General features: G+C 36.9%; 1 protein-coding gene across 3 annotated transcripts in view; it reads left to right on the plus strand.

Moving 5' to 3' along the window:
• Positions 1-15,865, plus strand: part of LOC121869951 (kanadaptin-like) — a 140,004-nt gene that overhangs the window by 10,787 nt on the left and 113,352 nt on the right. For all 3 annotated transcript variants that reach the window (XM_042371552.1, XM_042371550.1, XM_042371551.1), the window contains exon 2: positions 14,938-15,344. In XM_042371552.1, the coding sequence (XP_042227486.1) occupies positions 14,973-15,344 (372 nt within the window). In that variant the 5' untranslated portion in view covers positions 14,938-14,972. The remainder of the gene's footprint in view (positions 1-14,937; positions 15,345-15,865) is intronic.

Here is a 15,865-nt window from a genome sequence, read left to right on the forward strand (position 1 = left end):
ACTGGAGGTAACATCTTGCTTGAGACTCTCTTCAACTAAATGCTTTTTTTCTGTGTTTCCAAGCAAATTATTGGTCATTTTGAAAATTATTTTACATATTGACAATATATAGCGCAGTGCAGTGTTATTTTAAAGAAAATATTCTTTATATACAACAAGTTTAACTTTGAAAAACACGTGTTGACATTGTTTGAATCCAGCATGGGGCCTAAGAGATCAAGAAAAGCTGTTTCAATCCAAACCAAGCAGGAAATCATAAAAAAACATGAACAAGGCATTAGAACAAATGTGCTTAGCAAAGAATATGGCATGTCGGCATCAACTGTGTCGACAATTCTTGCACAGAAAGACAAATTTAAAGAAGTGAAAGTGAGAGACAAATCTACAAGAGTGTTTAAAAGTAGATCCCTAATCGCAGAAACTGAGAGGTTACTTATCATCTGGATTAGGGAAAAACAGATGAAAGGTGATTCAGTTTCTACTGAATTCATTTGTGAAAGAGCCAGGGAGATTTACGAACATTTAAAGACAGATCAACCTGGTTCTTCAGGCACAGAATTTGAAGATTTTCGGGCCAGCAAAGGCTGGTTCGAAAAAATTTAGAAAAGAAGTGACATTTTCAGTGTTGTTAGGCATGGTGAAGCTGCTAGTGCTGATAAGGAAGGGGCAGCAAAGTTTTTAGTTGCATTTAAAAAACTGATGGAAGAAGAAAATTATCTTCCACAGCAAGTGTTCAGTGTGGACAAAACTGGGCTGTTCTGGAAAAAGATGCCCAAAAGAACATTCATCACCAAAGATGAAGCCTCTTTACCTGGTCATAAACCCATGAAAGACCGTCTCACTCTATTGCTTGGTGCCAATGCTTCAGGGGATTTCCAACTGAAGCCTATGCTTGTCTACCACTCTAAAAACCCCAGGGTGTTCAAGCAACAGAAAGTGGTAAGAACAAAGCTTGGAGTTTATTGGGAGTCCAACCGTAAGGCATGGGTGACAAGACAGCTCTTTAATGAATGAGCTGTTGATGTGTTTTGCCCTTCTGTCAAGAGCTACCTAACCACCAATAAACTCCCTTTAAAGGTTCTTCTCCTCATGGATAATGCTCCTGGTCATGACCCTGACCTTGCCAGCAATTTGGAGTATCAATTTGACTTTGTGAAAGTGTTGTTTTTGCCTCCAAACACTATATCAATCATACAGCCAATGGACCAGAATGTGATCAGCAACTTCAAGAAGTTGTACATGAAGAAAATGTTTAGGAGGTGTCATCAGGCAACTTCCAATGATCCTGAACTAACACTGAAACAGTTCTGGAAGACACAATTCAACGTCCTGGAGGCTGTAAAATTGATTGTGTCATCATGGCAAGAAGTCTCCACTAGATCCCTCAATTCTTCATGGAAAGTACTGTGGCCATCAGTAGTCCATGATTTTGAGGGATTTGAGGAAGAAACAGAGTTGGACAAGGAGATTGTGTCCATTGGTCAGTCATTGGGCCTTGAAGTGGAGGAGGAGGATGTGGAAGAGCTTGTGATGTCTCATGAGGAGGAACTTACTCCTGATGACTTACAACAACTGGATGAGATGTTACAGGTAGAGGCTGACAGTGGTGAGGAGGATATTGAAAGTGATGACCATATGTCAGCTAAACAGTTGAAAGATGTGATTTACCACTGGGAGAAGTTCAGGGAACTGGCTTCAAAGCACCCAGAAGTGGAAAAAACTGAACTAACTTTGTGTCATGTTAAGGACTCAGTGGTCTCCTTCTTTAAACATAAATTAATGGTGAGGAGGACAGATGCCCCACAGACCACAATTGACACTTTCTTCAGTAAAAGGCAGAGGGAACAAGATGCTATCCCTCAGCCTTCCACTTCAAGAAGGAGAGAGGATGTTCATGGAGGAGAATCTGTCAGTCCAGAGGTTCCTGACATTTTCATGGAAGGTGACTCACCTTCCAAGAAGCAGTAAAATGCTTCTCCTCCACCTCCACTTCCTTCTATTCTCCCTTCTCCTCCTCCACCTCCCACTTCAAATGCACATCATCATCATCATCCAGGAGCCTTCTACATACACACCTCAAAGTAAGTGAACTTTTCTACTATTTTTGTTGAATTTAGGCAATTTTCGGTGAGCTGAAACCAATTACCCAAAAACCCATTGAAACAATGGTTTCGGTTAACGAATTTTTCGGTTAACGAACAACCTGCTGGAACGGATTGTGTTTGTTAACCGAGGGACCACTGTATGTAAATACAGTCAGTTCTGCTATAATGCGATAGTTGTGTTCTTGTAAAACATCGTGTTATAGAAATTCGCGTAATAGAAATAACAGGGCTTATGGAGAAAATAGGGTTAGGTGCAGATTACTCCAAATCGAAAAAAATTTCGTAGTTAGCCTAACACAAAGGATAGCACAGTCTACATAATGTTACATTCATATCTAATAATGAAATCATACAGTAAATGTTACACTTTACCTTGAAAAAATATGAATATAACTTGATGGGGAAGAGGGTTGAGGTTGAGGAGTCATGAAGACAGGAGTTGACAGTTGTCATCATCAGTATCATCATCATCAGGTGCAGTTTTTCTTTAGGTCCTCATATATTGGTAAGGCTTTCTCTTTAATGGTGAGGAAGCTGGTCCCAGGTCGCTTTTTCGTTTGATCTTCTATCCAAACACTTAGAAGCCATTCCATCTCCTCAAGTTCCTTTGGCCGTGATCTCACACTTTTGCTAGCACTCAAGGTTTTTCCAGCAATACAGCTTGCTTTAATCTTTGCTGCATTGTCTCTAATGGTGCGTAAAGTAGACTCCTTTATTCCCGTTGCATGCACAATATCGCATGTTCTTTCCTTTTTTCAAAACAATTGACAACATCAAGCTTTTCTTCAAGTGTTATAGCCTTTCTTTTACGATCACCACCGGAAATGCGATCACCAGAGTGCTTCCCAGAGATATTCTTCTTTTCCATAGTCACAAAATTGGAGAAACAGTAATCAGAATTCACTGAGGACGCTTAAAAACTTCACACGTGTTTCAAACTGAACGTGTGGAGTAAACAGAGCGCGCGGGTCTAAAACGCTATGTATTTTGTTTTTCTCTCTTATTTAAAATTTTACAATTTACATATATTGTACAGGTGTACTGTATACATAAATATTACATAAATTATTTCTGCAATTGTTTACAAACAAAACACATAAATCAATTAAACATGTGATGTCGAACGTGAACTGTAAACACTGCATAATAGGGTGTGTCAATTTAGGGGGTGAACTGGCTAAATTGAAAATCGAGTAATTTGGTAGCAATTTAGTGTAGTCTTTAAGCATGCAAAACAATATTCTGGCATAAATTTTTTTTTATAATAAGTCCTACCTACATCAAATGGATTTTTAAATGTACATATTTGTGAATTTATAACATAACCAGCGTTTGCACACATGTTACTGTTTCAAGTTTCAAATTATTATATTTTATTATCCGTAGTCTATTTGAAAGTAACCAATGCCTTCATACTCTCTTTGCTTTGGTTTCTTGTCATCAGTAGTCTGCTTGCTATTTGTGCTTTGATGTAACCTTCTCGCCTCTCGTGGCTGTAAACATGGCCCGCTGCTTCTGTGACCATTTTCACACATCTCTCCACACTTTGAGTGTGGGAAGGCCACTTCGGCACCTGCATTGGAGTCTCTTTAAGGTTTCTCAATTCTTGGCTAGTTAGACTTGTTGTCAATGGTGGCTCTAAGACTTCCAAACTCAAGTCAACCAATTCTGACAATTTGGTGGCATTGACGTTTATTGGGGGAACTTTTCTTGAATGAAACGAACAGTCTCCCAACTGGTCGTCATCTATTAGCGTTCCTCTAATCTTTAGAATGACTTCTACAGCCTCGGTTCGGAGATTGGTACATTGACTGCAAAGCATTGCTTGCAAAACTGCTTCTGATCGAGCATACCAAGCGGACCTTCTTGCCACAGGTAACACGATGTCCCTCACTACCTTCCTCTGTGTTCTTACTAGCTGCAATTGAAACAAAAGGTGATTGGGCCCATCCACCCACATAGGATTAAGTTTCACACTAAACCACTGGGGAAGATAAACTCCAATAATAAATTCAACAATTAACCTCAAATTCTTCAGCACTTTGCCCTTCAATTCGTGTTTGGAAATCCAAATCCTGCAGAAACGAAGAGCTGTAGTTAACCAACGGCTGTGACTGACAGGTCCAATCTCCAAGAGAGCCAATGACTGAGGCACTTCTCCTGATCTTATTGCTTGGGCAATACGATAAGCATAGGATTGATCTGTGCTGAGATCTTTGATGACTCCTTCAGACAACGCCGGAAGGGGAGGGCCAACTTCGACCTTTGGAAAGGTTGTATTTATTTCTAGTTGTGTTGCTTCATCCAGCATGATGCCAAGGGGACCTGACCACTTGTTGTTGCTCTTTGTAGGACCATCAAGTTCCTGGATGAGATGACGAAGAGGTAGCTCGCCTGTATGTAAATCACATACAATCCAAACAAGTCTTCTTCCTAGTTTTTTCTCTAAATGCGTCATTACACCCCCCTGCCATCCGGTGTTCACTGCAGTTGAATCTCCACCAACAGCCTGCAGTGAACTGCCAAGTCCTCTCTCCTGAACCCAACATAAAATATGATCAGCAATGACCTCTGCATGTTTCTTCCCTTCTACTTCAGTTTCGGGAGCAAAGTGAAACAAAAACCGACCACCAGGCTCAGAACAGACAGAGTAGTGTTCTTCTTTGATGAGACCTGGAAACTTTCTGTTCACTCCCTCTACTTCTAGCAAAACTTTTGTGTCATCTATTCTTCCATCAAACAAAAGACAGGAGAGCCCTCCCTCGCTTAAATCTTTTTCATGCTGATCAGATATTTCCTTCATTATTTTTTCTTGTGCTCTTCTAATTTTATTATGATCTATCACCAAAGATACATCCTCTCGGCTGATGAGGCCTGCATCTATCCAAGCGGCAGTTGCAATTTCTGCAGCCTCACGAAGTCCAGCATGGTGGCGAATACTAGCTAAAGCAATGTTTGAAATATTTCTTGTGTTGTATTTCATTTTCTTTGGTAAAGGTTCAGATGGCTCTTTGGAACTATCATCTGATGTTGCTTCCTGTTCATCAGAAGAACTATCAAAGAAGTGATAAACATCTTGACACAGCTCTTCCTCTCTTTGGATGGCTTCTTCACTCTTCATTTTCTTCTTTTGTTCCCTCTCTCGGATTTGTTCTCTCTTCTTGGCATTAGCAATCTGCTTCTTTGTTTCTGAATAATCTATTGAACCCATTTGCATACTTCCTTGGCCTTCTGCCTTTGTCCTCTGTGCCTTTATAAATTCAAGCTCTAAAACAGGGATCTTCTTTTCACGAGGACAACCACAATCAATGTGGGAATTATTTTCTCTCTTACCTGAGTGAGAACAGTTGGATTCAGAACATAATTGTATGGAGCACTTGCAGGTCAAAATGTCAAACAGAGTATCAAGTGTGTGCAGAAATTCATTTTTCCTGGCCAAGTTTCCTTTACCAAGTGATGTTTCAACTGCTTTGTGCCATAATTTCGTTAGTTTTAGCTCAATAGTTCGACACTGATTAATCACAGGTGGTTTGAATAGTGCATTAGCTTTTGTCCATTGATGCAGAAGAGGGACTATCATGTCATTTATGAGTTCTTTATCTGTATAGTTCCTTCTGTCCTTTGCATTTTTTTCTCGAAGGAGTAACCCTAATCTTAGCATGTCTCTCACTGTTGGAAGTTCTGATACAGGAAGCTCCTTCCCTTTACCAACTAGCAGGCTCAAGTGGGTTGACAACTGACTTCTTGTCTTCAATTTTGACATCTTCACACTATCTGACAAATAGAAAAATATTTCAATGTTTCATAATTCAATTGTTGTTTCAAAAAATATCAATTTGTTTATCAAAAATGCTGTAACAGAAATAACATAATAATTTCTTAGAACATAATGTTTTATACAATGATATAAGTAACTGCGACAATCAATATGCCCTACTTACAATAATTAAAATGTAGAATTCGTCTGGTAGAGTAGGTGCAAGTGCAATGAGAGCAAACCACCGTCTATGATATCTAGAAGGAGAGTGAGCTGGGCGCCTTATCCTCACGCTTGGTACAAGTCAAAACAAGAATTAAACTGTCCCACACGGAGAGCCTGTTCATGTTCATTTTCTGACATGCATATTGTACACAAGCTATAGAACCATAAAATACTCCATAATCCATATGCTTACATGAGATTAGTTAATATCAAGTGAATAATTCTAATCAAGTCTCATTAATTTGTTGAAATACTGATATTTGAAACTTTAAGGTATAATTGATGTAGGTGAGGGTTATTTCAATTCATTTTTGTTTGCTAATCTCAAGTTTAGACATAAAGAGGCACAATATTTTGACTACCAAATTTGATTTTTAACATGTTAACAAAATTGACACACCCTACTGCATAACCCCGCGCCAAGCCACAACACTGTACAGTACACTTTAAACAACATAAGTATAATATCAGAACTGCATCTGAAAGCAGTGCCTTGTTTGTTCATGTTAGGAATAATAATCACCCCATTGCTTGGGAAAAAAGCTTAGAAGTATTCAAATCATCTTGTGTCACAGAAAGACTTCTTGTTGAAGCTAGTTTGATTAAGGAATTAAAATCAATAAACCTTAGTGATGGTCAGTTCAAAACTGATAATATGTTACATAAATTTATTTGTCAGTGGCCCATGGTTAAAAATGCTTTGAAAACCTTTGATCTAGATGTATGATAGTTATTTTGTGGGCCCCCTATTTTCTGACCTGACTTGTCTAGTCACGTCACCTCCCTTCTCTTAAGCTCCTCTACGTGTGTTGGTGTGGGGATTAGTGGATGTCATCATTTTGACCTGACCTCATGTTTTTAGGTCACCCTGTATATTTAAGCCTCTCTCTGTCCATGTAATCCAGTTGCCTCTGAAGATGTCTTGAATAAAGACGAAAGCTAAGGTACTCCGTTGTTTCCATCTTCCCGTGTGATTTTATCAAGATTTATCTTATCCACGTTGTCATTGTGGATCTACATGAAATATATATATATATATATATATATATATATATATATATATATATATATATATATATATATATATATATATATATATATATATATATATATATATATATATATATATATATATATATATATATATATATATATATATATATATATATATATATATATATATATATATATATATATATATATATATATATATATATATATATATATATATATATATATATATATATATATATATATATATATATATATATATATATATATATATATATATATATATATATATATATATATATATATATATATACACAGTGACCTCGTTTAACGAACACCTCGGTTAACGTAATTTCGATTAACGAACTGCCTTCCATAAGGATCTTCAATTCGGTTAACGAAAAAAAATTCGCTTAACGAACTTCTTACGAACCGACCTCAACATGTTTTCGCTTGCACTGACCGGGCAACCAGCTTTAGTATCAGTCCGCCAATACATTAATCGGTTCTAGGGCTTAAATTCCTTACTATTTTTGTAAATATCAAGAAGTTTATACTATTCAATAATTTTAAAAGTTTAATATTCAATTTTTTAGTCATTTTAACAATTATTGAACAAAATTGAAGGTAAAGTGACTAGTTTAATGCGCGGCATCCAGCCTCTTAACACAGCAAACAGGCGTCAGTCTCTCTCTGTTTTCACTGGAGGTAACATCTTGCTTGAGACTCTCTTCAACTAAACGCTTTTTTTCTGTGTTTCCAAGCAAATTATTGGTCATTTTGAAATATATTTTATATATTGACAATATATAATGCAGTGCAGCGTTGATTTAAAGAAAATAATCTTGAATTAAACCAGAGAGCTAAAATTTTATGGGTGAAATGGCACCATGGGGTGACTTCTCTTCCACCCCAATGCCTTCTCTTCTTCCTTCTCCTCCACCCCCATTCTAAATCCCATCATCATCATCATCATCCAGGAGCCTTCTACATACACACCTCAAAGTAAGTGAACTTTTCTACCATTTTTGTTGAATTTAGGAAATTTTCGGTGAGCTGGAACCAATTACCCAAAAACCCATTGAAACAATGGTTTCGGTTAACGAACGACCTTCTGGAACGGATTGAGTTCGTTAACCGAGGGGCCACTGTATATATATGTATATATATATATATATATATATATATATATATATATATATATATATATATATATATATATATATATATATATATATATATATATATATATATATATATATATATATATATATATATATATATATATATATATATATATATATATATATATATATATATATATATATATATATAAGTAAATTGTAATTTACATATTATTCATATTATGCTACAGTGCCCACAAAACATGAGAAACGTTTGAGTCCCCCAGTAGAGATGTCCGTTCTCTATCCACTTCAGGATGTCTTAGTCCTCCGTTTTCTTTTTATGTACTCGCTCAGGGACTCAAGTATTTCTGTATATAACACAGGATGATAAGGAATTTTAAATTATGAGTGAATGAATTTATTATACAGTTGTACCCCACTTAACGCGGTCAATTGAACCCAGAGGGTCCCGCGTTAAGTGAACAACAGAACATATGGGATTAATTCCAATAGAAACCGGCCTGACCCCCAAACTCCACTTTTTGAAGGCACATACCTATGTTGTAGTAAAAATAACATCTTAATTTTATGATGGTACATGCACACAATTAATACTTAAGAGAAATACAGTCGCCAAGTTAATGTCCATTCAAATAATGGACTCAACTCCCTCCCTCTCTCACACTACACTCGCTGGCTCTTCCCTCTCAGAGAAATTTTTGGGGGAAAACCACTAAATTTTAATAAATAATACCTCAAACTAAAGTTAGGATAATACAATTGACATTGCTGGATTCCTTGTAAGACCAGGAATATTTTGAATATAAATGTCATATATTTTGCACAAAAGATAACATAGTTACCTAGAGAAAAATTTTTATCTAAAATTTGTATGTTTAATGAAAAATATATGATGTTTATATTCAAAATGATCACCAAATTATAAGAATTCCAGCAATGTAAATTATATTCTGACCGGGTAATTTGTATGAATTTTATGAGCTAAAACAAACATCTTCAGTTAATAAAAAAAAAAATAATCTTCAGGACACTATCTGTCAATCAAAGTACCCCACCTTGCCTCCCCCCCTCTTCCAACCGCGCGGTCAGTCCCAACCCTCCCCCCCACCCCCCACCAATCCTCCCTTCCAGGGTTTTTAACATTTAGTATTAAATAATACCTCAGATTAAAGTTAGGATAATATAATTGACATTGCTGGATTCCTTGTAAGACCAGGAATATTTTGAGTATAAATGTCATATATTTTGCACAAAAGATAACATAGTTAATTTGAGAAAAATTTTTATCTAAAATTTGTATGTCTAATGCAAAAATATGATGTTTATATTCAAAATGATCATCAAATTATAAGAATTCCAGCAATGTAAATTATATTCAGACCGGATAATTTGTATGAATTTTATGAGCTAAAACAAATATCTTCAGTTAATAAAAAAAAAAATAATTCTTCACAGGGTAACAGATGGTCGGTCGGTCCCTCCCTCCCCCCCACCCCCCACCAACCGTCCCAAGGAGATGTGTGGGATAACCACTAAATTTTAATAAATAATACCTCAAACTAAAGTTAGGATAATATAATTGACATTGCTGGATTCCTTGTAAGACCAGGAATATTTTGAATATAAATGTCATATATTTTGCACAAAAGATAACATAGTTAATTTGAGAAAAATTTGTATCTAAAATTTGTATGTCTAATGCAAAAATATGATGTTTATATTCAAAATGATCACCAAATTATAAGAATTCCAGCAATGTAAATTATATTCTGGCCGGGTAATTTGTATGAATTTTATGAGCTAAAACAGGCAGTCAGGCAGGGTGGGGCAAATCTAAAAATAGCGTCTCGAGCCGGACACTCACCGCGTATATGTGGAAAAAATCCGTGTTAAGTGAAAGTTCAGCTCTGGCGAGGCACCGCGTATATGATAAAACGCGTTAAGTGAAACCGCGTTAGGCGGGGTAATACTGTACAGTGATCAATTAACATAGTATTGATGTGTTTAAGTAGTATTCAGGCGCCTTCAGCCAGGTAATGTTACGACATTGGTATCACTCACTCTAAACAACAAATTCCACCCATACACAGAGAGAGAGGGACCAAGCGCTCTGTTTACATCACACACACATAAATATTACATACCGTATATCTCGTATATCTCGGCCTATTTTATAATTGCAGTCATGTACTGAATATTCTATGTAAAAAATATAAATTTTAAATGAATTATTTTTAGTGCGGTCGACTTCGGACACAAAGACGGGCTATAAATAGCCTTCTTATCTCCCCTCTATCTATTACCCTCTGTTCTTAGAGAGAAGGTCTTGGTAAATAACTTTTGTTTGTTTATTTTCATTGTTTGTCTAATTTATCATGTTGTATCAAAGTAATATTACTAAAAGTTTTAGGCATCTACCAAACAGGGAGATAATACCGCCTGGGAAGATATTGGAAGCATAATGTACAGTATTGTCTAATGGTAGATCCTATTTCCATATGGCATCACGAAAATTGTGACCAAGTCTTAGGTTGCTGATCTATCTTTCTGCCTCATTTACACACAATTGCAGAGTTTCAATTGTTTCTCTTCCTTTGACAACACAACATACATACAATATAATGTTTCTCACCTTTGATCTTTTTTCCTTTTTGCATTTATTTATGGTTGGTTATTTAAAATAAGGCCAATTCACTTAAAGTATTGGCATCAAATTTTACCGGCTGGTGTACACTAGTGACTCACTTAAGCGTCAGTTATTTAACTGGAACTAATGTCGGTGTGAGTAAAATATTTCCATTTACTTGAAATAGATTTCCCAATTTATTTGTTTATTTATTTATTAATAATATACTGTAATATATTAAACACACTGCAAGTATTTTCTTTAATTATATACAGCTAGACCCCGACTTACGACTGCTTCGACTTACAACCGTCGGGACTTACGACCGCCGCAGTTGTGACCATTTTTTTTTTCATTTTTTTTCTCTCTCCAAATGACACACGCATTTTCTATACCGAAACGTTTCCAGTTAATGTAGTCTCCATGTATAATTAGAAAATTATGGGGGCCTCATGTGCATTCAGCTGACTACATTAAAGGTACAGTAAGTGCTCAGTCACACTGTATCCATTCCTCATTATTTATTACTTTCACTGTACTGTATCCATTCCTCATTATTTATTACTTTTACTGTACTGTATTTCATTGTAGACTTTTTATTAATTTTTTTTTATTTTTTATATCTATGTCGGACTTATGACCATTCGGACTTACGACCTGGATTTAGGTCCCTAACCCCGTTATAAGTCGGGGTCTAGCTGTACTTGTTTTGCGAAAAAGGGAGGCTACCATTATACCTGGTAGGTGAAGTTGACCAGACATTTATGGTGATCATTAAGGACCAAACTCCGAATCCATGACGTGACTTCTGTTCATCATTTATATCCTAAATTTACCACTGTTGGTAGTTTCAAGAATTAAAACAGTCATTTACTGAATATTCTTTGTAAAAAAATAAATTTTAAATGAATTATTTATAGGAGATAAGTATTATGATCAGTAAATATACAGATATACATTACTGACCACCTCCGAACACAAGGACGGCTAAAAATAGCCACAGGCGGTCACAGTCAAGGTCACTTTCCCTTTCTTGTCACTGGCAAATGGGAGGGGGGGGGGTGATGATAGCAGCTGTGTTTATTACCGGGGTATACTGTATTGTTCTTTTACGGTATGTTAGACAGGTTTATAATATATTTTTATTATTTTAATATACCGATAATCTTCATTTTAATCCAGCTTCCCAAACGTAAGTTTCATTATAAAATAATTAGTGGTTGGACCTTGTGAGTGGTTTACCATGTTTCCATCACCACTCTTGACACGCTAAACCGCTAACCGCAATATTTAAGAGGTAAGAATTTTATATCTGATGCTTAAGACGACCCCCTAACTTTGGGCGAATTTATTTATGGTTCAAATTCCTTCTTATAAGCCGAGATATACTGTAAATTATTTCTGCAATTCTTCACAAGCAAAACACACAAATCAATTGAACATGTGATGTCGAACGTGAACTGTAAACACTGTGTGTGATGTAAACAGAGCGTGGGTGTAAAACGCTACGTAATTTGATTTTCTCTTTTATTTAAAAATTTTACAATTTACATATACTGTACAGGTATACTGTATACATAAATATTACATAAATTATTTCTGCAATTCTTCACAAACAAAACACATAACTCAATTGAACATGTGATGTCGAACGTGAACTGTAAACACTGCATAACCCAGCGCCAAGCCATAACAACCGTTCGAGTGGAATCGCGTTAGAGCAAACTCGTTCGCGTTTTACAAATATTGTTCCTCTATTCATCAATCGCGTTAGAGCCAATTTGCGTTGTCAAAACACGCGTTATAGCAGAACTCACTGTAAACAAATTATATGAAAATATCAAAATACACAATTCATTTCAAGGGAAGTTATATAACAATACAAACTACCACAACAAACTTCTTGTGTGCTTCTAAACGTGTCATAACTTGCAATGCCTCCCACGAAAAATATGAAAACATGAAAAAATATGAAGTACCCCATATAATAATGCAATAAACTTGTATAATTTTAACCTCGTAACACAAAAAAAAACGGCAACACAGAATCTCCGAATCTCGGTAAAAAAAAATTAATTCTACAATAATAATCATTGCAACTTTAGCATTGTATAAATAATTAAAATAAACAAATTGTATGAAAATACACAAAGAATTAATTTCAAGGGAAGTTATAAACTTATATAACAATACAAACTTCCACAACAAACTCTTTCACTGTACAGTACTTTTAAACGTGTCATAACTTGCAATGCCTCCCACGAAAAGTATGAAAACATGAAAAAATATGAAATACGCCATAATAATAATTTAATAAACTTGTATAATTTATAAATACCTTATAAGATACTCCTCCAGCTGTTTATGGTTGCCCACGATCCTCCTGCCCAGGGTGCGGCGGGACATCGACGTCTTGCTGGGGTTCAGCATCTTGATCAGGCTGACAAAGGTTGGGGACTCCACTACATGCAGCGGTAGCATGTTGCAGACGAACAGGTCCACAATCCTTTTGTCCACCACAGACTGACGGACGCCAGTGCCAGCAGCTGATTGGCCAAACTCCTCGCCAATGGTGGGCTGGCGTGGATTCTTTGCAGGTGGCCACCACAACTGGCTGCTGCTCCTGCTACTGGCACCGCTACCAGAAGACTGCCTGTGTTTCCCACGGGAAGAGCCAGCCTTGATCCTCTCAAACTGGATGGCATGCGCTGGGTGTTTCCTCTTGACATGCGACTTCAAGTTGTAGAAGCTTGTCGCCTGTTCCTTGATGGTGGTCTCCTTGGGCTGGCACATGACGCTCTGGAAGTACAAGATGTTGGCGTTCCTCTTATCCCTTGACTTAAGGACAAAGTAGTCATCCAGGTGGGGCCATGGGCTCTGAGACTCTTGGGCCTGGCCCTCAGCCTGAGCGGCCTCCGCCTCAGCGGCCTCACTCACAGCCACTGCAGGCTCCTCAACACTGTCAACAGGCCCACCTGGCCCAGCATCGTCAGGCGGAACAAAAACGTCTTCACCTTCCATAACAATAAGCGATAACGTACGCTTCTGTCGCTGACACTGTAAGACTGCTTAGACTGTCTTTAACATGACAACGTCCTAAGTGAACTGAACTCAGAACTGCAGAATTACACAATGCTGCTCAGCTGCTGCAGCACGGCGTTGACAAATCATGAACTGTCACGTTTACGCGTACTAACACGCAGTCAGCCAAGTGTGCCTTAGTGGCTGTTGGAGACACGCGTCGCGGCGTCATCGTGGCGTCACATGCTTACAACAGACAGGAACAAACATGTATAAATTTTGTTAGCGGACTTAAAGTTAGTGGAACTAAATTTAGCGGAACTAAATTTAGCGGAAGCTAATTGGTCTGCTAATGGTTTCCAAAGTTAGCGAAAACGCTAATCCGCTAACGAGAAAGCTAGCTTCACTAATTAGCGGTTAGCGGATTAGCAGAACCGTGCCCATCACTGAAAATAACAAAGAACAAACCAACCACCCAAACTGCTAGTTAGGAGGAATGGTGGTGTGGAAGTCATTGCTACCATGTTTAGGGTTAAACTGTTGATGTACTAGTGAGCAATGGGATCCTAATGCTAAGTAACCTTTCCAGTGAACTTTCCATATGAATTGTTATTAACAAAATAACACCCTAATTAAACTATGTAATCTAACGTTGTATCATGCACTTCCATCTGTGGATAGGTATGCTAGGTAATTTTTTTTTTTTAATTTGCAATGCAGTACTCATCATTGGTAGTAGGTAGTCATTAGCAAGTGTTCGTAGGTATGAGTAGACCCTCTTCAGATTTGAAACATGGTTTCGGAAAAATCGCCAAATAAATAATACAAAAATTGCTGGAAAACCGTGTTACTGTATTTGTTGATATTGTCTGTACTGCAGAAACTCACTAATTTGGCAATAGTCCTGAAATGGGATTTCCAAGTTCAGATCTTAATGGTATCAGTAGATATAAGGATCAGCCCCTCACCATCAGAAGATTTAGATTTGATATGCCACAATAATATATTTATTGTAATTGAATTAATTTACTTAATTTTTTTCAGGCTGTAATGATTATTGAGCAACTCTTAGTGTTAACATGGAAGGGAGTCCAGTGAAGACAGTGTTGCATGGTGCAGAGGACATTTCACATCAAGAAGTTGAAGATGTATTACTTGCTTCAAAGATGGAGACAATAACACCTTCGAACAATGACTCTGATACCTTTGAGAGTGTGACGACCATATCTAAGGAAAGGGACTTTAAAGCTCCAGCAGATATACCATTTAAAAAACCTTTCTTTATTAGTAAAAACCAACGACTAAATACAAATCAAGATGAAAGGAAAAGTAAGGAAAAGGAGGAGAGGGAAAGTAAGCTCACCATTATAGAGTCGCCACATACTGAAAAGTTACAAGAGAAGTCGCCTGCACAAAAGTTGACTGAGAAGTCTGTTCCTCTTCCATATAAGGTAGGAAAACATTTGAAGAAATATGAGATAAAAATATACTTTCCAGTAGATGTTATGTGACATGAATAGTCAAGAGAGAAGTGTTAGATTTGGTTATATACAGTAGTCCCTCGGTTAACGAACACAATTCGTTCCAGATGGTCATTCGTTAACCGAAAATTTCGTTAACCGAAACCATTGTTTCAATGGGTTTTTGGGTAATTGGTTCCAGCTCACCGAAAATTACATACAAACTAAAAATAATTGCAGTAAAGTACACTTACTTTGAGGTGTGCATGTAGAAGGCTCCTGGTTGATGATGATGATGATGATGGGATTTAGAAGTGGGGTTGGAGGAGAAGGGAGAAGAGAAGGCAGTGGGGGTGGAAGAGAAGTCACCCCATGCTTCATGCCGCCATTTCACCCATAAAATTTTAGTTCAATTGGTGTAATTCAAGATTATTTTCTTTAAATCAACACTGCACTGCACTATATATTGTCAATATGTAAAATAAATTTCAGAATGACCAATAATTGTTCTG

The sequence above is a fragment of the Homarus americanus genome, unplaced genomic scaffold (genome assembly GCF_018991925.1).
Source record: "Homarus americanus isolate GMGI-L3 unplaced genomic scaffold, GMGI_Hamer_2.0 scaffold14467, whole genome shotgun sequence".
Classification (NCBI taxonomy): domain Eukaryota; kingdom Metazoa; phylum Arthropoda; class Malacostraca; order Decapoda; family Nephropidae; genus Homarus; species Homarus americanus.